A 23,015-nucleotide genomic window follows, 5' to 3' on the forward strand; every position below is an offset into this window, starting at 1 on the left:
GGGTCTCAGGGTTGGCTCTGGTATGTACCAAGTTCCCCGGGAGGCCAGTACTAACTGTCAGAATGCTACTCTGTCCCTCTCACCCCCTTCCTTTCCTGCTTCTCTTCACCCCCTTTACCCCACATCTCCTGTCTCCTTCCTTCTCGGTCCTTCTTACTTCCTTCTCAGGCTTCTTAAACACTTACATATGGGTGCGCCCAGCCTCTCTGTGTCCCATCTGCTGCCATTACTCAATGGAAGGTGGTCTCAAATACCCAGCCACCTCCCCACTGGATTCCTCAGGCCCCCACTGACCATAGCAAACAGCAGAACGAGAGTGTCCTCTGGGCATGAAAACCCTCTCTCCACCCTCTCTCCTCGCCATGGCCACTCAACTTCCTGGGTGAGGGAGTCCAGACTGACCCTTTTCATTTATTTACCGTGAGCTTTTACTCTCTGGGTCAGTGCCTCCAAACTTTTAATCCATAAACGTTTGCATCATGTCCTCATTAGATTTGTTTACTTAAAAGTAATATGCATATGTCACCAAAAATTCACATTGTAAGACTGGCAGAGGGGCGCCTGGATGGCTCAGTCGGTTGAGCAACCAACTCTAGCTTTCGGCTCAGGTTGTGATCCCAGGGTCGTGGGATCGAGCCCTGCATCAGACTCCACACTGAGCGTGGAGCCTGGTTGAGATTCTCACTATCTCTCTCTCTCTCTCTCTCTCTCTCTCTCTCTCTCTCTCTCTAAACAAACAAACAAGAAAAAAAAACTTGCACATCACTGAGACATTTTTTGTGTGTATGTGTATATATACCTACACATTCAAATGGTATTAACTGTCTCCATGTTATTAATTAAATTCTCAAAACTTATTCATCTTACAGCTGAAACTTTATACCTTTGACCAAACTCTCCCTATTCCTCCCAACCCCAGACCCTGGCAACCACTTTCTATTCTCTGCTTCTGTGCGCTTTTTTTTTTTAATGTAGATTCCACATAGAAGTGATACATTCTGTATTTGTCTTTCTCAATCTGGCTTATTTCATTTAGCATGTGATATCCTCAGATCCATCCATGTTGTCAAAAAAACGCCAGGATGTCCTCCCTTCTCATGGCTGAATGGTACTCCATTGTTTATACACACCACATCTTCCTTATCCTTGCAGCCATTGGTGGACCTTACATTGTCCTAAATTTGTCTAAGTTTGTCTACTGTGAATAATGCTGCCCAAACTAGACATTTTCAAAGTATCAGATAAAAATAGTATTCTGTGTAGAAGTTCTAATATGTTCTTGTACCCACCATACAGCCCACAGCTTTAAGTAGACAAGGAAATAGCCCAGCCGTCTGCAGCTCTTGCTAACTGGGGTTTCTGTTTCTCTATCTCCAGGACATGTTCACATCACAGACTTCAACATAGCGACGATCGTGAAAGGAGCAGAAAAGGCTTCCTCTATGGCTGGGACCAAGCCCTACATGGGTGAGTGTTCCAGGCCCCTTTGGGGTGTTGTAGGCCCAGTGCCTGAGGCATCAGCGTTCCTGTGCTTCACCCCCACCCCCACGCCTACCTGCCACCCCCACACCAGGCCCCATCCGCTCCCGGTAGGTGCCAGGCGCTCTCACACTTTTGTCTTTGCTGTCTTCCCTGCCAGGAAGACCTTCTCCTCCTGTGATTTCTAGAGGACTCCTACCCAGATAGAAAACCTTGCTTCAGGGAAAAAAAAAAAAAAAAAAGCAGACAAAACCATTTTTTTCTTTTTTATTAATGTCCAGTGGTGTTGCCAAAATATAACTTTGGTATTGGTCATGTGGGGTCTATATTCTTAGGTACACAGTGTTTTTCCAATGTGTTTTTTCAAGTTGGTTTTTCTTTAAGACCTTTGATGGAAGTATCATTTTTAGTAAGCATGCTATCTCCTTACTTTGTTTTCTCCAGGGACACCTACTGTCTGAATGTGGGGCCTTTACAAATCTCCAATATTTTGTGATTTTCAAATATTTTGTATCTCTTCCTTTATTTGTTTAAAACTTTCCTCATTTTTCTCTTTCTCCTTCTTTTAAAGATTGTTGTGTTTATTTGCTTTGTGTGCTTTCTAGAAAAATATTTATTACAGAAGTAATTTTCCCTTTATTTCTATTTTTTTCCTGAATTTTCTTGCCTGACTTCTGAGTTTTTTAAATTCCAATTTATGTTGTTCTTTCTTGTCTTGCATAGTTTTCTTAATGTCTATATTAATTATTAATTCTTAATGTCTATATGAGTTATTGATGACTGTGTAGCAACGCAAGTCAAAACTTAGTGGCTTATATCATGTTCACGGATTGGAACAATTACGACTGTTCAAATGTCCATACCACCCAAAGCAATCCACAGATTCAGTGCAATCCCTATCAAAATACCAATAGCGTTTTTAATAGAACTAGAAGAAATAATTCTAAAATTTGCATGGAACTACAAAAGGCCCCTGAATAGTCAAAGCATTCGTGAAAAAGAAGAAGAAAGCTGGCAATATCACAGTCCCAGATTTCAAGCTATACTGCAAACTGCAAACTGCAGTAACCAAAACAGTATGGTACCGGCACAAAAACAGACACAGAGGTCGATGGGATGGAATAGAGAGCCCAGAACTAAACTCACACATACACGGTTAATTAATCTATGACAAAGGAGGCAAGAATACACAATAGGAAGGTGACAGTCTCTTTAACAAATGGTGCTGGGAAGACTGGACAGCTACGTGCAAAGGAATGAAACCGGACCCCTTTCTTACATCATTCACAAAAATAAACGCAAAATGGGTGAAAGACCCAAATGTGAGACCTGAAACCATAAAACCCCTAGATGAGAGCACAGAGAAACACTGGCCATAACAACATTTTTTTGGATAGGTCTTTTCAGGCAATTAAACTATTGGAATTACATCAAAATAAAAAGCTTCTGCACAGTGAAGGAAACAATGAGCAAGATGAAAAGACAACCTACAAAATGGGAGAAGACATTTGCTAATGACATATCTAATGAAGGGTTTGTATCCAAGAACTTCTATTGTTGTATAATGATAATAATTCCATTAAAAATGGGCAGAAGGCATGAATAGACATTTTTTTCCAGAGGAGACATCCAGATGGCCGACAGGCACATGGAAACATGCTCATCATCACTCATCATCAGGGAAGTGCAAGTCAAAACCACAATGTGATGTTACTTCACACCTGTCAGAATGGCTAGTAACAAAAAGACAAGAAATAACAAGTGTTGGTGAGGATGTGGAGAAGGAGTCCTTGTGCACTGCTGGTGGGAATGCGGACGGGTGCAGCTGCTGTGGAAAACAGTATGGAATCTCCTCAAAAAAAATTAAAACTAGAACTATATGATCCAGTAATTCCAGTACTGGATATTTATCCAAAGAAAACAAAAACACTAATTCAAAAACATATAGGTTCCCTTCCTGGATTGCGACATTATTTACAATAGCCAAGATACAGAGGCAACCTAAGCGTCCATTGATGGATGAATGGATAAAGAAGATGTGGTGTATATACACAATGGAGTATTACTCAGTCATAAAGAAGAATGAGATCTCACCATTTGCAACCACATGGATGAGCCTAGAGGGTATTATGCTAAGTGAAATAACTCATAGAAAGACAAATACCATATGGTCTCATTCATATGTAGAATCTAAAACACAAAACAAATAAACAAGCAAACAAACAAAAGGCAGAAACAGACCCATCATTCAGAGAACAAGCTGATGGTTACCAGAGGGGGAGGTAGATGGAGGGAGGGGGAAATGGGGGAAGGGGAGGGGGAGGTACACACTTCTCCTTAGGGAAGAAATGAGTCACGTGATGAAAGGCACAGCATAGGGAACATAGTCGATGGCACTTGCGTAGCGTTGTATGATGACAGGTGGTAGCTATACCTGTGGTGAGCACAGCATAAAGTGTATAGCATTGTGGAATCACCTGAAACTAATGGAACACTGGGTGTCAACTGTACTTCAATGAAAAACAAAGAAAGGAAGTTTGGAGATGACAAAAAAATAAGTTTGGAGAATGATAAATGAACATTGTTTTAAAAAACACTTAGTGGCTTAGAGGAGTGACATCGTGCTGTGTCTCACAACCCACCATTTGCCTGAATGGTTCCTCTGCTGGCTTAGGCTGGGCTCACTCATCCACTGGGGGGGTCCACTGGGGGCGGAGCTCAGCTAGGACAGCTGAGTTCAATGAGTCTTTCTCTATGTGGCCTTGCATCACTGGGGGGACAGAGTGAGCTTGCTCACGTGGTGGCAGTGGTTTCCAGAAGGAGAACCCACTTCCCACATGCTTTCAAGCTTCTGCTTGTTTCACATTTCCTGACATCCAATTGACCAAAGCAAGTCACATGACCACGACCAGAGACCATGTGGGAGGGGACTGCAGGGGGCATGGATACCAGAAGGGCTGACTCATTGGGTAACCATTAATGAAACAACCAATCACATCTTTTAATGCTTCTGAAATAGTAGGTCACGGTTTTCCTCTGTTTTGGGATGGAGGGTCGTGCATCTTTCTGATCCATCGTCATTGTTAAGTGAGTTATTCTGCTCTTTATTTTCTTTCCTCTTAGGATAACTTTGCATGGAATTTGACTTCAATACCTTTCTGTTTCTTTATTTTAATGTGAAATTAGTTTTCCTAAACTTTTGGATGATGATGTGGTTCAGGCGAGCTTTTCTTTTCTTTCTTTCTTTAATTAGATGGTTTATTTATTGGGGCACCTGGGTGGCTCAGTCGGTTAAGCATCCGACTTCAGGTCAGGTCATGCAAGATCTCACAGTTCATAGGTTCGAGCCCCACGTTGGGCTCTGTGCTGACAGCTCGGAGCCTGGAGTCTGCTTCGGATTCTGTGTCTCCCTCTCTCTCTGCGCCCCCATCCTCTGTCTCTCTATGTCTCTCAGAAATAAATAAAAACATTTGAATTTTTTTTTTTAATTTATTTTAAGAAAGACAGCACAAGCAGGACAGGGGCAGAGAGAGAGGAGAAAGAGAATCTTAAGCAGATTCCATGCTCAGCACAGAGCCTGATGCAGGCCTTGATCCCATGACTCTGAGATCACGACCTGAGCCAATATCAAGAGTCAGACACTCAACCGACTGAGCCTCCCAGGTGCCCCCAGGGTAGCTCTTCTAATCGAACATCTTCTGTTGTTTTCAAGAGTGTCCAAATCCACTGGGACTTGCTATCTGGGACTTCCTGATCTGTTCTCCTTCCCCACTTTGATCTGGAACATCTCTTTCTTTAGTCCATGGGGGCCCCTGTCCCACTGAGCTTTTGATTCCACTTTCAACAGTTTCTCCTTGGGGCTCCTTCTAGAAGGGAGCTCCAGCTGGACGACAGACATTTGGGGTCCCAGACTGACCTGCCCCCACAGAGCACTGGACTGGATAGGCTCTTCCATACTGTAGCCACTGTTCTCAAACTGGCCAGCTAGGCCTTCCAGGAAATTCTTGCAGGCTGTGTTGGCACTCTCTGTTCTCTAACCCATCGTATCCAGTCCTGTGTCTTCTCTGTTTCCCTCTGTTCAGAAATCACTACCACGGGAGTCTTGTCACTATTGCTGGTTTGTTTTCACGTACTTACACTTAGGGACTTGTGGGGAGACAACTTAGTTTTGTAGGAAGTGTCACGCATGGGTTTTGGCTTAGCTGTTTATCTGCTCTGTCAGTTCACATGCGTCGATGTGTAGAGATTCAAAACTATGTCATCACCTCTGAGAATTCACTACGTGTGTCGTTCATCTTTTATTTATTAAATAAGTGAAATTTGGCCACAAATAATGGTAAAAATAGTCCTTCTTAGTATTTGCTACGTGCCCAGCCATTGAGCTAAGTGCTTTCCATCCACAGTCTTATTTAATGTCACAAACAGGCACAATTATTCATTCCCATTTTAGAGCTGAGGAAAGATGTCAGTGATGAGGGTCAGACCCACGTCAGTGTGAACACCAGAAGGCATGCATTCAAGGGAGCCTGTTCACTTCAGATAGTCCCCTTGGGACGCTGAATCTTCACACCGATACGGCTTTCACTGTTGAAGGTCTTTCTGATATCCCTTTACAGAAGGTTCCAGAGCTGAGGCTAGTCTGTCCAAGGAGGCCACTGACTTAACAAATGGGTGGGAGAACAGGAGTGGGAGGGATGTTAGGGCTGCCTCCCAGGCTTCCGTCTTGCACAGCGATGTAGACTATAGTGATGTCCTCTGTGTGGGAAGCACAACGGGGCCCACAGGTGTGTGGGGTTCCAGGAAATTGAGTTTGAAATTGAGGTGTCTGGGAAATGCTGTCCAGGCTCCTGGAGTGATGTGGACAGGATTGCGGACTGGGGAGTTACCAGCACTGAGATTCGGCAGAGCCGAGGCAGTGACAGGGTCCCCCAGGGAGGACACAGAAGAGAGGAAGAGTGCCAAGCCTGAGGCCCAGGGGACACCATGCCAGGAGCAGCCAATAGAACTGAACGAGCCATCATCTCCAGAAGGGCAGTGAGGAGGCAGAAAGGACATAAGGAGAAATGTGTCCCATTTGGAGCCGCCTTCGTAACCCTGTAAGTTAGTTCTGACTTCCTTTAAGCTATTCCCCAAAAAGCAGACTGATCTCCAGGAGTGTAGACCGTAGGCCACAGGAGAAATTCAGGTTAGTATTGTACCAGCCCTTTCTTCTCTGCCTCTGCTCCATCGCCATGCATATCAGACTTTCCGGCACCTCCTCAGAGATGCCACCGGGCCTGCCCCAGCCTCACTCCCTGACTGCCCAGTGATGTCCTGGCTCCCAGCCTCTGGGGAAGCAGGCAAGTGGTGACCCAGCTGGCCACTCTCCACAGGGGCCCCACGTCCAAAAGGGAGAAGAAAACCAACACGTATTGTGACCCTGCTACATGTTTGTCATTGCAATTATCTATTTAATTTTGAGAGAGAGCAAGCACAAGCAGGGGAGGGGCGGGGGGTGGGGAGAGAGAGAGAGAGAGAGAGAGACAATCCCAAGCAGGCTCTGCACTGTCAGTGCGGAGCCCAATGCGGGGCTTGAACTCACAGACCGTGATATCGTGGCCTGAGCCGAAACCAAGAGTTGGACGCTTAACCACCTGAGCTACCCTCGGAAGATCCATGTGAGGTTTCTACATCTCTCCATTGTATAGATGAGGAAGCTGAGGCCCAGGGAGGTTGATTCACCTACCCAGAGTTACACCGCTGGCAAGTCAAGGAGCCAGAATTTGAAGCCACGTCTGTTCGGATCCAAAGTCCGCACTTTTGCCACACACCAAGCTGCCTTTTGACTCGGAGTTCCTGCGTTGCAAAGCCGTGTTTCTCACACAAGACAAAAGTCTATCGTCCCAAGTGTATGTGGGATTCGGGGCTCCTGGTTTCCTTCTATTTAAAGGAGCTTCAGCCCTATGTTAATGAACACGTGAACAGGAGAGAGTTTTACGGGATTTAGCGGGCACAACTGATTTACCCAGTGGATCTATTTTCGGACACCATGGGAGTTTACTGGGGAGGACGGGGTGAGGGAGAGAGCTCTCTCAATAAATTCAAACCCTACAGCTCCCACGGCTGTAAACTCCTGAGGTCAAGTGGCAGCTTGGTCGATTTTGTTCACTTGCGTGATTCAGTTCAAAGGCCCAATAACAAGCTCCCAGAATGTTCCAAACACAGATTCAGAGAACAGGCTGATGAGTAAGCTCCCAGAGGTTGCTCATGAAGGATGATCCTCGAAGAGGCATTTGCATGGAACTGAATTTTCATTAATTAAAAGAGCAGATGGCACTCACAATCAGAGAAAAATAGAAATCTCTCTGAAATGTGCCAGATTAGAAGTCAGAAATGTTCCAGCGGCCGCCCAGGGCTTCAGAGTTTATTCATCTGTGGTGAAATGAAGAGTCAAGTGTTCATTCAGCGAATATTTACAGAACATTTAGGAGATGAAGGGCTCAAGAGATGAGTGATGTTCTCCGGGGCCTCGGAGACTCCCCGGCTAGTGGGGCAGACAGATGCGTGGGCACAGGTGTAAACAGGACCCTGTCAAGACAGATTCCTGGAGAAGGTGACAATCTGAGTTAGACTCTGAGGGTGCGTTCTGAGTTTGCCTGTTCGGTAAGGACAAGGAGAGGCCGTTTCAGGCAGGGGCAACAGCCAGGGCAAAGGCACAGAGGAGGCAACAGCATGGTGTAGGGGGGAAATATGCAGTTTTATTTTTTTTATAGCTTATGGAAAAAGACAGGGTGGGGTGGGAACCAAGATGAGGGTCTTGAGTTGACAGTACTCAGGCCAAAGATGAGGGTCTTGAGTGCCATGGTAGGGACTGCGGAACGAGCTGAAAGCCAGGAGTGGGCCCAGGTGAAGTGTGGCCTCAGCGTGGGGCAGTCTGGGTGTCTCACACTAGTGGCCGATCTCGTTACCCAACATATGCACGTTAACATGCTCAACATGGCAAGTCCTCAAGAAGTGTTGGCCGCCAGACCAACTGATAGTTTCCTCATCTGAGAGATGGGGTGGATGGTTCGCAATCTGCCTTAGTAAGTTGTCTGTGAAGATTTCGTGCCGTGGCTGTAGAAGGCACGTAACGTAATGCCTGACAAACAGTAGATGCACACTACTGGTAGCTGGTAGCGTTATTGTTATTATTTCCATTATTTCTGTCGTTATTGTTTAGATGGTTGATTATTTGGTATCAGCTTAGCATTGGGAATCCAGAGCCTGGATTGGGAATCCCCTTGCCTTACGGAGCTCACAGTCAAGCGGGGAAAACGGACCCTAAACAGCTCCTGGTTCACGATCAGAGCAGGGTTGGCTGGAGGATGCTGGGTGCACTGGGGGACCAGTGCCGGCACTCACCAAATGTTAGTTCCCTTCCGCAGGAGGCTGCAGTGAGCAGACAAGTGTGGCTTTGGAGCCATCATGATGATGGGAGTATGTTTCTTGTTGAAATGATTGAGGCTAGTGAAGTTTGCTGACTCTTGTGTCAGAGGGAGTAACAGAGCCAGCATTCAGACCCAGGCCAGTGAGGCTCCAGTGCCCAGTGTCTTTCCTGAGAACCTGTCATTCATTCATTCATCCATCCACCCATCCATCCATCCATCCATCCACCCATCCATCCATCCATCCACCCATCCATCCATCCATCCATCCATCCATCCATCCAACAGAAATCTGTTGAGCACTTTCTATGTGCCAAATAGTGTTCTATGGCTCCAAAATACATCTGAGAACAAACATAATTTTCCTGCATGCATTGGCTTGGCTATTTGTAAGGTAGATAATCACTTTAAAAATCATCAACCTGATAAATCTGTAGTTCGAGATGTTTACTTTTGAGTAACAATATTCATGCAGGAAAGTACACTCTTTTAATGTACAGTTCTGTGAATTTGGACACAGTCATATAAGCACCACCGCAAGAGAGTCTGGAACAGTTCCATCACCCCCAAAATTCCCTCATCCCAATCCCTGGCAACCAGTGATCAGTTTGGACTATTCCAGAAAGTCATAGAAATGAAGTTGTATTGTCTATAGCCTTTCAAATCTGTTTTGTTTTCCTTTTTTTTTTTTTCACTTCAAATGATGTATTCGAGATTTATCCATGTATCAGTAGCTTTCCTTTTGATTGCTAAGTAGAATACCACTGGATGAATATACATGATTTCTTCATCCATTCACCAGCTGAAGGACTTTTGAATTGTTTCCAGTTTTACATAATTATGTATAAAGCCACTGTAAACATCGGCATTCAGGTTTTTATATGAACTTAAGTTTCCACTTCTCTAGAATAATTAGCTAGAAGCAGGATTGCCGGGTCATATGGTAAGGGTATGTTGAACTTTCTGAGAAACTGGCGAGCTGTTTTCCAGGATGACTGGACCATTTTACATCCCACAAGCAACGCATGAGGGCTCCAGTTGCTCTAGATCCTCACCAATGCTGGTTATTATCCTGTGGTTATTGTTGTCCTATTAATCATTCTATTACGGAGGTGGTGGTTCTAATTTACAATTCCCTAGTGACTAATGGTGTTTTACATATTTTCATTTGCTTATTTTCCACCTAGACACCTTCTGTTCATATCATTTGGCCATGATTTGGCCATAGTGACTTTCCTTAATCAAGCTTTTTTGAGAATTCTTTATATATGCTGCATATTAGTCCTTTATTAGATATCAAGTTTTGCAAAAATTTTGGCCAGTCAGTAGCTTGTCTTTCTATCACCTTAATAGAATATTTTTAGAAGCAGAGCTTTAAATTTTGATACAGTCCAATTTAAAAAAAAATGTGTTGATTGTGTATTTGGTGTTGTATCTAAACATCTTTTCCTCACATGAGGTCACAGAGATTTTTTTTCCCTTTGTTTTCTTGTAAACGTGTTATACTTTTGGATTTTCTACTTAAAGCTACATGCATTTTTAATTTAGTTCTTCATATGGTGTGAGGTGTGAATCAAGCTTCATTTGCATCCAGCTGTCCAATAGTTCCAGCATGCTTTGATGAAAAGACTGTTCCTTCTCAACTGGGTTGACTTTGCAGTTTGTCAAAACTCAATTGGCCATAAATGTGTACATCCGTTTCTGGATTCTTTCCTGTCCCATTGGTCTATTTGTTTATGCCCTACCTGAGATCATATTTTCCCCATACCTTTACAATAATCCTTGAAATCAGGTAGGGAGAGTCTTCCAACTTTTTTCTTCTTTTGAAAATCATTTTGGCTATTCTAGATCCTTTCCCTTTTCACTAAAACTTTAGAATACACTTGTTAATTTCTACAAAAACAAAACAAAGAAACCTCTGGGTTTTTGTTAGAATGGCACTGAATCTACAGATGAGTTTAGACAGAAGTGACACCCAAACAGTGTGGAGCCTTCCAACCACAGAGTATCTCTCCATAGATTTAGGATTTCTTGGATTCTTCCATCAATATAGTTTTCAACGTACAGATTTTGTACATATTTTTTTACACTTATACCTAAGTATCTTATGGATTTTGGTGCTATTCAAATGGTACATTAAAAAAAAAAACCTAGTTACCATCTCCATTCATCAGCAGATGGACACGTGGGCTGTTTCCATAACTTGGTTATTGTAGATAATGGTGCTATAGACATGGGGGTGCATGTAAGATGTGGCATATATATTTACAATGGAGTATTACTCAGCCATGGAAAAGAATGAAATCTTGCCATTTTGCAATGATGTGGATGGAGCTAGAGAGTATTATGCTAAGTGAAAAAAGTAGGTCAGAGAAAGACAAATACCATATGATTTCACGCATGTGGAATTTAAGAAACAAACAAACAAAAGAGCAAAGGGAGGGAAAAAAAGAGGGAGAGAGGCAAACCAAGAAACAGACTTTAACTACAGAGAACTAATGGTCACCAGAGAGGAGGTGGTTACGGGGATGGTTGGAATAGGTGATGGCGCTTAAGGACTATACTTACCATGACGAGCACTGGGTGTTGTATAGAATTGTTGAATCACTATATTGTACATCTGAAACCCATATTATGCTGGATGTTAACTAACTGGAATTTAAATAAAAACCTTAAAAATTAGTTATCAATCATTAATTACTGATCTATAGAGATACAGTTGAGTTTTGTATGTTGACCTTGTATCCTGTAACTTTGCTGAACTCATTTCTCAGTCCTAGCAGCTTTGGCAGTAAATTCTTTGGGCTTTCTATGTAGGTAATCATGTTTGCAAATCAGGGTAGTTTTATTTCCTCCTTCCTAATCTGCATGCCTTTTATTTTTCTCTTGTCTTGTTGCTGTAGCTAGAACATTCAATACACTTGGCCTTGATCCTGATCTTAGAAAGCATTTCGTTTTTTTACTCTTATGTTGGTATTAGCTATAAGGTTCTTTGTAGTTCGTTATTCTTTACCAGGTTAAGGAAGTTCCATGTATTTCCAACTTCCTTGGGGTTTTTAAAAATCATAAATGCATGTTGAATTTTGTGAAATATCTTTTCTCAACCCACTGAGACACTCATGTGGTTTCTATAATCTGTTGAAAGATATTGACTGATTTCAGAAGGTTGAACTTTCCTTATATTTCCATAATAAATCTCACTTGGTCATAATGTATTTTCCCTTCTATATAATGATGGAATCAGTTTGCTAATGCCTCATTTACAATATTTACCCCTAGCTTTATGAGTTTTTTAGTTTTCTTTTTCTGGTAGCATCTTTGTATGATTTTGGTACCACAGTAACACTGGCAGTGTAAGTTGGGAAATGTTCTGTCCTCTTCCACTTCTGGAAAAACTGTAGAATTGGTATTCTTTCTAACATATAGAATTGGTAGAATTGGCCAGTGAAGATATTTGGGCCTAGAGTTCTTTACAGGAAGCTTTTAAACTATGAATTCAATTTCTTTAATAAAGATGGTCTATTCTGTTTATTTCTCCTTAAGTCAGAAGAAGAAAGTAAATATTGGTTAGGATTTGGTCATTTACATCTTTCAAGAAATTTCTCCATTTCATGTAACCTTGCAAATATTTGGGCTCACAGTCATTTGTAATATCCCCTGGTTACCTTTGTAATGAGTGTAGATTCGGCAGTGATGTCTCCTCTTTCATTCTGGAATTGGTCATTTGTGTTTTGTCTGTGATTTTCCTGGTCATTTTGGTTAGAGGTTTATCACATGTATTCATCTTTTTAAAGAACCACTTTTTAGTTTCATTGATTTTCTCTGTTTTATTGATTTCTGCTCTGATCTTTTTTATTAACTTCCTTCTGCTTGCTTCGGGTTTAATTTGTTCTTTTTATTTTTTTTAAATGTTATTTATTTTTGAGAGAGAGAGAGACAGAGCATGAGCCAGGGAGGGGCAGAGAGAGAGAGGGAGACACAGAACCCGAAGCTGTCATCACAGAGCCCGACATGGGGCTCGAACTCACAAACTGCGAGATCATGACCTGAGCCAAAGTTGGACGTTTAACCAACTGAGCCACCCAGGCGCCCCTATTCTTATTGATTTTCTGTCTATTTATCATTAAGTGTTCAAATCCCCAACCGTAATTGTGAATTTGCCTATTTTTCTTTGCATTACAGTTTTGTCTCACATAGTTGGATGCTCCGCAGTAAGGTGTGTACATTTTTGGGATTACTACATCTTCTTGCTAAATTGTTGCGTGTGTCATTACATAACATCTTCTTCCATGTTCTGAAGTCTGTTTTTTTTTCAGTTGGCCTTAAATGAACTTTTTAATGTTTGTTTATTCGGTTATTTATTTTTAAATGTATTTATTTAAATTCAGGTTAGTTAACATATAGTGTAATAATGGTTTCGGGAGTAGAATTTAGCGATTCCTCGCTTCCGTGTAACACCCAGTGCTCATCCCACCAAGTGCCCTCCTTAATGCCCATCACCCATTTAGCCCATCGCCCCACCCTCCTCCCTTCCGGCAACCCTCAGGTTGTTCTTTGTATTTAAGAGTGTCTTTGTGTGATATTAATATAGCCACTTCAGCTTTCTTTTGTTGATGTTTGCATGGTATTTCCAGTGGGGTGCCGGTAAATGTTTAACAACTAGCTCTCTGGTAAAGAGGAAGAAAGTCACTGATTTGTAGATTTTGCTGATTTTTGTGATGTAAGTCCACCCACCATGACTGACTTCAAGTTATCAGTGTGACATTATCGAACACAGAGTAGGAGAGAGATGAGCTGGGATAAGCCTGTTCCAGAACACCCCTGATAATATCTTTTTCCATCCATTCATGTTTAACCTGTATCTTTGTATTTTAAGTACATGTTATGTAGGCAGCCTTTTTTTAATCCAATCTAATAATTTCTGCTTTCCATTGATATTTAGACCATTTACACTTAATGTAATTAGTGAGATGGTTGGATTGAAATCCATCACCTTGCTTTTTCTTTGTTCCATTTGTTCTCTGTTCATTTGCTGCTCTTCTGCTTTATTTTGGATTCGTTCACCATTTTGTATGATCCCACTTGAATTCCCTATTGGTTTACTATTCCTACCTCTTTTTTAAAAATCATAGCTAGAGGTTGTCCTATATTTATAATATACACCATCAATTAATCTGCATCTACCTTGAAATCATACTGCTTCATGTGTAATGTAAGAATCTTACAGCAGGGGCACCTGGGTGGCTCAGTCAGGTGAGCGTCTGACTTCAGCTCTGGTTCTGATCTCACGGTTCATGAGTTCAAGCCCCACATCAGGCTTGCTGCTGTCAGCGCAGAGCCTGCTTTGGATCCTCTGTCCCCTTCTCTCTCTGCCCCTCCCCCACGTGCACTCCCTCTCTCTCAAAAATAAACATTTAAAGAAATCTCACAGGGGTCCTGGATGGCTCAGTCGGTTAAACGTCTGACTTCAGCTCAGATCATGATCTTACAGTTTGTGGGTTCAAGCCCCACGTCGGGCTCTGCGCGGACAGCTCAGAGCCTGGAGCCTGGTTTGGATTCTGAATCTCCCTCTCTCTCTGCCCCTTCCCCACTCATGTGCGCTCTCTCTCTCTTTCTCTCTCCCCCTCCCTCCCTCAAAAATGAATAAATGTTAAAAAAAATGTTTTAAATCTTACAGGAATATACTTCCAGTTCCTCCCACCTATCTTTTGTTTTATTGTGCTGTAGATATATTAATAATTGATTTTATGTTTGCTTCAGACAGTAAATTATATTTTAAAGTGGTTAAAAATGAAAAATACTGATTTTACATTTACATTCCTTTTACCCACTTCCGGTATTTTTTGTTTCTTTGTGCAGCCTCAGTTTCTACAGGATATCAAATTCATTCTACCTGAAAGGCTTTCTTCACCAATTCTTATCGTGAAAGTCTGCTGGTAGTGAATTCCTTCATTTTTTTATTTTTTTATTGTTTGCTGCAAAAAGTCTTCATTTGTGTACATTTTTTTTTAATTTTTTTTCAACGTTTTTTATTTATTTTTGGGACAGAGAGAGACAGAGCATAAACGGGGGAGGGGCAGAGAGAGAGGGAGACACAGAATCGGAAACAGGCTCCAGGCTCTGAGCCATCAGCCCAGAGCCCGACGCGGGGCTCGAACTCACGGACCGCGAGATCGTGACCTGGCTGAAGTCGGACGCTTAACCGACTGCGCCACCCAGGCGCCCCTTGTGTACATTTTAAAAAGAGATCTTAACAGAATTCTGGATTCAATTTTTTTTTCTCTTTCGGTGCTTAAATATGTCACTCTCTCGCTTATGGCAATGTTTCCGACAACAGATTTGCCATAATCCCTATCTTTGCTTTCCTGTGGGTCATATGCCTTTTTTCTTCAGCTGCCTTCAAGATTTTCTCTTTCTCTTTGGTTTTAGGTACGATGTGCTTATGCATGTTGTTTCTTTTGTCATGTTGTGTTTATCCTGGTTGGTGTTCTTGGGGCTTCTTAGACATGTGTGGTTTGGTGACATAATTCTTTGGACAATTCCTGATTATTATCTCTGTAAACATTTTTTCTGACCCGTTCTCTCTCCTCTCCCTCGGTCTCTCTCTCTCTCTCTCTGTTTCTGAGATTTCAGTTACATGTATGTTAGACCTTCCATATTTCCCCATAGCAGTTGGATTCTCTGTTGTTTCTCCCACTTTTTTTTCTCTTATTGTGCCACTTTGAATAATTTCATTTGACTTACCTTCAAGTTCACCTCTTTTGTCCTTGGCTGTTTCAAGTCTATTGGTGAAGCATGTTGGAAGCATGCCTTATCTCTGGCACTATGTTTTGATTTGTTTTTATTATTGTTAGAGTTTCCATCTGATTCTTTTATAGGTTCCATCTTTTGATTGAAATCCCCATTTTTTAATGTGCACTGTTTTTTCCACTAGATCTTTGAGATGTTTTCAGTTCCCTGTCTGTTAGTTCTCACATCTGGTTCATATCCGAACATGGTTCTGTTGAGTGCTGTGTCTCTTCACACTGGATTTTTGTTTTTTCTTTCCATCGTGTGTCTTACAGCTTTTGGTGAAAGACTGGACATTTCACGTAGGACAGTGTTTATACCTGGAAATGGATGTGTCTCTCTCACGACTGTGCCTTTAGTGTTGTGTGTATGGAAGAACTGAGTCAGTCTAATCAGGGGTTGAGCTGAGTCAGGGTCAGTATGGTTACTCTCAACACACCTCCTCCCGAGTTAGTGTTCCCTCAATGTTCCTGTTCTACCTTCCGCTTCAGGCTTTCTCTATGGGCCTGTGCCTTAGAGAAGGTCTCACTCCTGTTCCTTCTCTTCCTTCTTGTTACTCGATACTTGGTCTGGTTGGGGGCAGCAGGGCACAGGGGACTACATGTTCCCTGTTGTCTTGGCTCAGCCAGTCTTCGCTGGGCTCTGTTTCGCCCAACATCTTGTCTCGGGGATGGGTCTTTCTCATTGACCCTGCCTCTCTCCATGCCTCAACCATGAATTGTCTGAGCCCAGGATGATTTTCTGTCCCTTCCCAGAGGTAGAGATTTTATTTTTCTGTTCCTTGCCTCTCACGCTCAGTGAGAATTCACCTGTGCCCTTGTGGTCACAGAATCTTCCGCCCTTCCTGCTTTATAAGGCTTTTGTTCCAAAGGGGCATGGGGAGCTGGACCTTGGAAGAGCTCTGTGCCCTCCAGAAGCAGTTGCTTTCTCTTCCCCAATCCTGCATCAAGGGAAGCTTTCAACAGCCTCCTAGTCTCTTCATGAATACACAGTGAGGTCAGCAGAGAAGAGCCTGTGAGGAGAGGTGAATTCCCCTTGCATCTGGACAGCGGTTCTATTCTCTTACTTAAGCCTGCACACAACCTTCAGCAATTCGGTAATCACTGTAACAGAAGTCTCTCACCCTATGGTAGGTTCGGGGGGGCATTTTAAAGAGCATTAATTTTCAGGGCGCCTGGGTGGCTCTGTCAGTTGAGCATCCAACTTTGGCTCAGGTCATGATCTCAAGGTTCCTGAGTTCGAGCCCCGCATCGGGCTCTGTGCTGACGGCTCAGAGCCGGAAGCCTGCTTTGGATTCTCTGTGTGTGTGTCTCTCTCTCTGCCCCTCTCCTGCTCACACTGTCTCTCTTTCTCTCTTAAAAATAAATAAAACATTAAAAAAAATTTTTAAGAGCATTAATTTTCGTGGATAAACAGAGAATCTTGGAATCCTTTAAGAGACAGACACTATATAAATGAACTTTTCTTTTTTTAAGTTTATTTATATTTTTGAGAGAGCAGGAGGGCCAAAGAGAGAGGGGGAGAGAGAGAGAATCCCAAGGAGGCTCCAAGATGTCAGCACAGAGCCCAACGTGGGCTTGAACCTACAAACCGTGGGATCATGACCTGAGCCAAAGTAAAGAGTCAGATGCTTAACCGACTGAGCCATAGAGGTGCCCGTGAACTTTTCTGTCAGCATAACGTGCTGTGAGATCCCCAGTTTCACATACTGACTGTGTAAAATGCCCTGAGTCTAATTCTGTGCTTCCAGTTAGAACACCATTCTCTAGGAAAACTTCCAAAGTCCTTTTTCTTTTTAAGCGACTAGTTTATTCTGACATGTTTAGCATGAAGTCGTTTTCTGGTTCTGGCATGTCATTTATTTTCATATTTCCTTATTAGCCAATCACACTTCCCTTCCATTCCTCTTCTTGTGTAGACTTATGAAATCCTAATGGTCAACACCTGAACAGTGTCTCACATGCTTTCATTTCAGTTGTTAATAATGCTGCTGGTGTTTCCAGAAGGAGAGAATTGATCAGACTGATGCCGTAGTTTCGTTTCTTCTCCAAGTATGTGACACCTGAATTCATCTGGCTAGCTTGAGAGCCAAAGAAATATAAATGACCCCCAAGGGATCCAGGCAAAAGCCGGGGACGCTGCTTATCTCTGCTTCCCACAGCTTTTCAGCACGCTTTAACGCAAAGAATTAGGAGGAAGCTCTTGAATCATTTGGGGAACACGTAAAACATGGACCTCCGTGAGCTGGGCTTTCACTTTCGCAAGCATTTCATTGCTCATGCAATAATGAATTGGTATAACGATAACTGGGTCCCGTCTGTTGAGAACTTGCTGTGTGTCTGTCCCTGTATTAAATGCATCGCTTATGTTAGCTCACCATGGGGTAGGGGCTTTTATTATTCCACGGAATCTGAGACTCATACAGGGGTTGAGTCCTCGCCCAATGACAAACAGCTGGCAATGGTAGCCACTGAGACTGGAAGCTAGGACTCTGACCAATTTCTCTGCTACTCGGATGCACTGAGCATCCACTTCTAGACCAGCTCCGTGCTAATCCCTGAGCATCAGGGGCTGACTTAATCATATATCCCTGCCCTCCAAGGGCTCACATCCCAGTGAGGAAGGTGGAAATGCATGCCATTAATTAAAATATAGCATGATCAATGCTGCAGGGAGGTACAGACCAGGGTTTGCTGAGACCCTAGAATAGGAGAGGGTAATAGGGAAGAACAGAGGAACAGCATGGTACTCAATGAACATTCCACAGGGGGAGTCAAATTTGGTCTGGGTCTTGAAGGATAAGTAGGAGTTTGTGAGTATAAAAAATAGAATAAAGATTATGAGACAAGCCACAGAAAATTAAAAATAAAGTATATCCTATTTTTTGCAGTTGGGCAAAATGAGCAGAATCAAGACAGGGCCCCAGGATGAGGTCGGGGCCGGATTTTAGGAATTCTCGTGCTGGGGCGCTTGAACTTTATTCTGTAGCAAATAGAAAACTTGGAGTGATTTTAATTCAGAGATTTGAACTCATGCATAACGACAAGACAACAATAGTAAAATTAGGTGGCATTTATTGGCACTTAATCTGTGCTCAGATGAAACTTCATTCTGTCATCACGATAAGATTATGGAGCAAATACTGTTTCTCCTTGTTGCCGATGAGGGACGCTGAGGCACAAATATGAGGTGACGTAGCTTGTACAAGGCCACTGGACCCATAAGTGTGGGAACTGAGGTTCATTGTCAGGCCTGAAAAATTGCTACACTCACACCTTTAACCCCTCTGCTCCGTTGGTTCTACTGACTCAGATGGAGGTGGGATTCGAATGCCAGGCTGGAGTGGGTGAGGGGCCCTGGTGAGTCCCTGTAGAGACAAAACAAGAACAGAGTAGAGAGGAAGTTTCTGGAAGATAAAGTGACAAGTCTTGAGCCAATCAAATGATCAGAAGCAGAGACTGAAGGAGGCACAGAGCCCGGGGACTCCGTGGTTCTGACTCGTGCAACTGAGCCGACCGTGGGCTGGAGCTAAGACCCCAGGAGGAGGGCAGTTGGAGAGGAAAGAGCTTGCTCAGGTGGGTTGAGTGCAGTGCCCGTGGGACCTCTAGGTGGAGGTGTCCAGGAGGCAGTTGGCTGCACAGATCTGGCCATCCCACCGGCCAGGACCTCCAAGCTGGAGACGGGGTCTTGCCAACGAAGAAAGGACCAGTGGGCAGGACATCTGGGTTCTGGTCCCAGCCGGACTGGAAGTCACTGAACCCCTCCAACTGGCTTCACCTCCTTCATCTAGAAAACGTAGGGGAGGGAGGAAATTACCGCGAAGGTCCCCTCTTGGCAGAAACATGGCAATTGTATGTTCCCAGTCAAGGAGGCAGTTAGGTTTAGGAACAGATCCCGGAAGCCCGTCGGCTTGTGGGCTAGACATTGGCTAGTGTGTCACACTCCAGGACAGCAGTCCAAGCCTTCAGCCATACCCACAAAGCTAAATCAGCAGGGTGATAATTATAACTTAGGAGGTTATGGTATTTTTTTTCCATATTTTTAGTCTGCGTGGTTCTCGTGGGGTGACAGGTCCCACCACATGCGTGTTTACATTGCCGGGGAAGGGGAGATGTTAGCGGGAGGTGAGGCTGATCTTTCCGAGCCACTGGGCTGCGTGGCTCCCCAAGCCTGCCCAGCGTGCTTCTTTGTGCGCTCACAAGTGTTCATGGAGTGTGCAACACGCTCTGGGCTTGTGAAAGCTCCTGGGGATGGAACAGGAAAGGAAACAGACGCTGTCAAGGAAGGTGATTCGAGGATTTTAAGTCCTTTTTTATCAACGTGCAGGTTCATGGTGAACCATTTATTTATTTTTCTTTCGGGTGAAGTTGTAACCCTAATTTCCTCAAACATAGAATCCCAGGATCTTCATAAACGCTCTTGGTTTCAGTCCCGGTTGAATTAACAGATTTAATGCAATGACCTTGTAGAGATTTTGGAATATACAACACATAAAGTAGCAGCACCTGGGTGGCTCAGTCGGTTGAGCGTCTGACCTTGGCTCAGGTCCCGATCTCACAGTTTGTGGGTTCGAGCCCCACGTCGGGCTCTGTGCTGACAGCTCAGAGCCTGGAGCCTGCTGCAGATTCTGTGTCCCCCCTTCTCTCTCTGCCCCTCTCCCACTCACGCTCTGTCTCTCGCTCTCAAAAAATCAATAAACATTTTTAAAAGTTAAAAAAAATTTTTTTAAACATATAAAGTATACATTATGCATGTGGATGAATGCATGTGGATTATTTTTATTTTCAGCATATTTCAGCATAAACATGGTGTAATTTGGTGGAAGATGTCTGGATTTTGAGGGAGACCCAGCAAGGTTCCGATCATCGTTCTGGATGACCCCAGAGAAAGGGGGAGGGGACGCTGGGTTCAGATAAGGCTCTGAGTCTCCCGGCTGTGCCCCCAGGCCTGTTACTTAACTACTCCAAACCCCAGCTTCCAGGATTGAAGATCCTAATAGCGCTGCCTCCCAAGGCCCTTCCGAGGATCAAGTGGAGTGTGAAACTATAGTTCATGCTCTGTAAATATTAGCTTTGCTGAGGAGTAAATAATCTATGTGAAAAACCTTGAAGAACTTATAGCACGTGGTCGATGTTCAATCAATGGCCACGTTAGTATTGCAGCTCTTGGTGTCGTAAGTAAAATCACAACTCATGGAAACAAACGAACAGCTGTACCGTGCCCTGGGCTGGAAGTGGTAGGGATGGTGATCCCGTCCGGGCTTTTCCACTCACCATCTCCACGGCCCTGAAATTACCCCTTTATCCACTCAGTTTCTCCATCTGTGGCTTGGGTGCTTTGGGGCTGGGTGGGGATAACGTGTGAAGGAACTTTGCACCCTAGAAAGCTCTGCGTGACTGATTTGTGCATCGCGATGGTGGTTAGAGGTGTCGCTTCCAGTGGCTGAAAATAGATTCGGGGGTGGCCCTTTCCCCACCAGGTCATTGCCAGAAGTTTTAATCAAGAAGGACTTGAGGAATTTCGTTCATCTCTTAAAAAAAAAAAAGTTTATTTATTTTGAGAGAGAGAGTGAGTGAATGAGAGCAGGAGAGAGGCAGAGAGAGAGAAGGAGACAGAGAATCTCAAGCAGGCTCTGCGCGGTCAACACAGAGCCTGATGCAGGGCTCGAACTCACACACCGGGAGATCGTGACCTGAACTGAAACCAAGAATCAGATGCTTAACCGACTGAGCCGCAGAGGCACCCCCGTTCATCTCTAATCCAATATAGGGGTACTCAGACTTTGGATCCTGGACATCCTTTCTAGGCAAGGTCATAACCAACTCCTCTCACCTGCTTGGTTTGTCATTTGCTGTCCCGGGGAGGCAGGGCTGCCCCTCCACGGGGCTGTCATCACTCACTGTCCTCCAGGGAAACCCCAGTCCTGGCTGTGGCAGCATTGACCCATCCCATTCCTTCCTGAGCCAGACTCAACAGCAGCTAGCTCAAATTCTGTGCTGTTTGAAGATTAAATAACTTTATCCTTGCCAAATTCTTAAAACAAGGCTTGTTGGGGGTGCCTGGGTGGCTCAGTCGGTTGAGCGTCCAACCTCCGCTCAGGTCATGATCTCGTGGTCTGTGAGTTCGAGCCCCGCGTCGGGCTCTGTGCATACAGCTCCGAGCCTGGAGCCTGCTTCGGATTCTGTGTCTCCCTCTCCCTCTGCCCCACCCCCACTCATGCTCTGTCTCTCTCGGTCTCAAAAATAGACATTAAAAAAATTTTTTTAATAAGAAAAATAAATAAAACAAGGCTTGTTGGTACAAGCAAATGCTCCGTAAAGATTAGCCACTTTTATTAGCAATGTTTTGAGAGCTTAGAACAGTGCTTGGCCCGGCGCCTGGGTGGGTCAGTCGGTTAAGTGTCCGATTCTTGATTTCGGCAGCTCAGGTCATGATCTCAGGGTTCATGAGTCCCAGCCCCGTGTCGGGCTCCGCACTGATAGTACAGAGCATGCGTGGGGTTCTCTGTCTCCCTCTCTCTCTGCCCCTTCCCTGCTCACTCTCTCTCAAAAATAAATAAACATTAAAAAAAAAAAAAAGAACAGTGCTTGGCACATAGCAAGGTACATAGTTTGCTGTTTGTATTGTAATCGTTCCTTTATTTGGTCAGTCAACACACCCTTCCCACGTGTCTTCTCCACACCCGAGATACAGGAAGACCAAGGCCAGAGACCGTGACAGGCCCTGCCCTCGGGGAGCTCACAGTCTCCTGAAAAGCAGACAGATAAGCAAAAATGCATGGCGGGTGGGAATGTTGTCAAGGAGAGATGCCTGGGGAAGGTGGGGTGAAGAGGAAAACCAAATCTAATCTGGGGGGGTCCTAAGAAAGAATGATATCAGAGAGGTGTTTTGAGGAGTACAGGACGCATGTAAAGAACTTTGCAGCATCTGGTACCTAACAGCTTCCTGGAGGCGGTGTCTCTGGAGCTGCACCCTTTGTGGGAGAGCCTACTGAATGAGGGGAGAGAGCAAGAGACAGACAGACAGACAGAAGGGGAGTTCTAGGAACATCGAGCAGCGTGCGGATAAAGGCCGGGGTGGTGTGGGCAACCCCAGGGGCATGGTACAGCTCAGAAGATCTCCGGGCAGCACTAAGGACCCCGAGTGCCAGACCCCAGAAGTCCAGCTCACCTAACCGCACAGGTTCCCAGCCCTAGTACCTTCTCTCGCTCCACTAAAACTTAAAAAAAGACTCCAGGATCAGGTCAAATTTCCAAGCCACGTTTGCTATTGAGTTGGTCCCCTTTGAGAGCCAGCAAAGCACATGAGCCCATTAAAGACTCTGAGAAGTCCAGCAGGAAG

General features: G+C 44.1%; 1 protein-coding gene across 7 annotated transcripts in view; it reads left to right on the plus strand.

The window, feature by feature from the left end:
- Positions 1-23,015, plus strand: part of STK32B (serine/threonine kinase 32B) — a 393,997-nt gene that overhangs the window by 332,730 nt on the left and 38,252 nt on the right. For all 7 annotated transcript variants that reach the window (XM_086705468.1, XM_086705467.1, XM_086705469.1 and 4 more), the window contains one exon: positions 1,378-1,467. In XM_086705468.1, coding sequence (XP_086561594.1) covers positions 1,378-1,467 — 90 coding nt within the window. The remainder of the gene's footprint in view (positions 1-1,377; positions 1,468-23,015) is intronic.

This window comes from Puma concolor, chromosome B1, assembly GCF_028749965.1.
Source record: "Puma concolor isolate L17-30 chromosome B1, mPumCon1.1.hap2, whole genome shotgun sequence".
NCBI classification, from domain to species: Eukaryota; Metazoa; Chordata; class Mammalia; order Carnivora; family Felidae; genus Puma; species Puma concolor.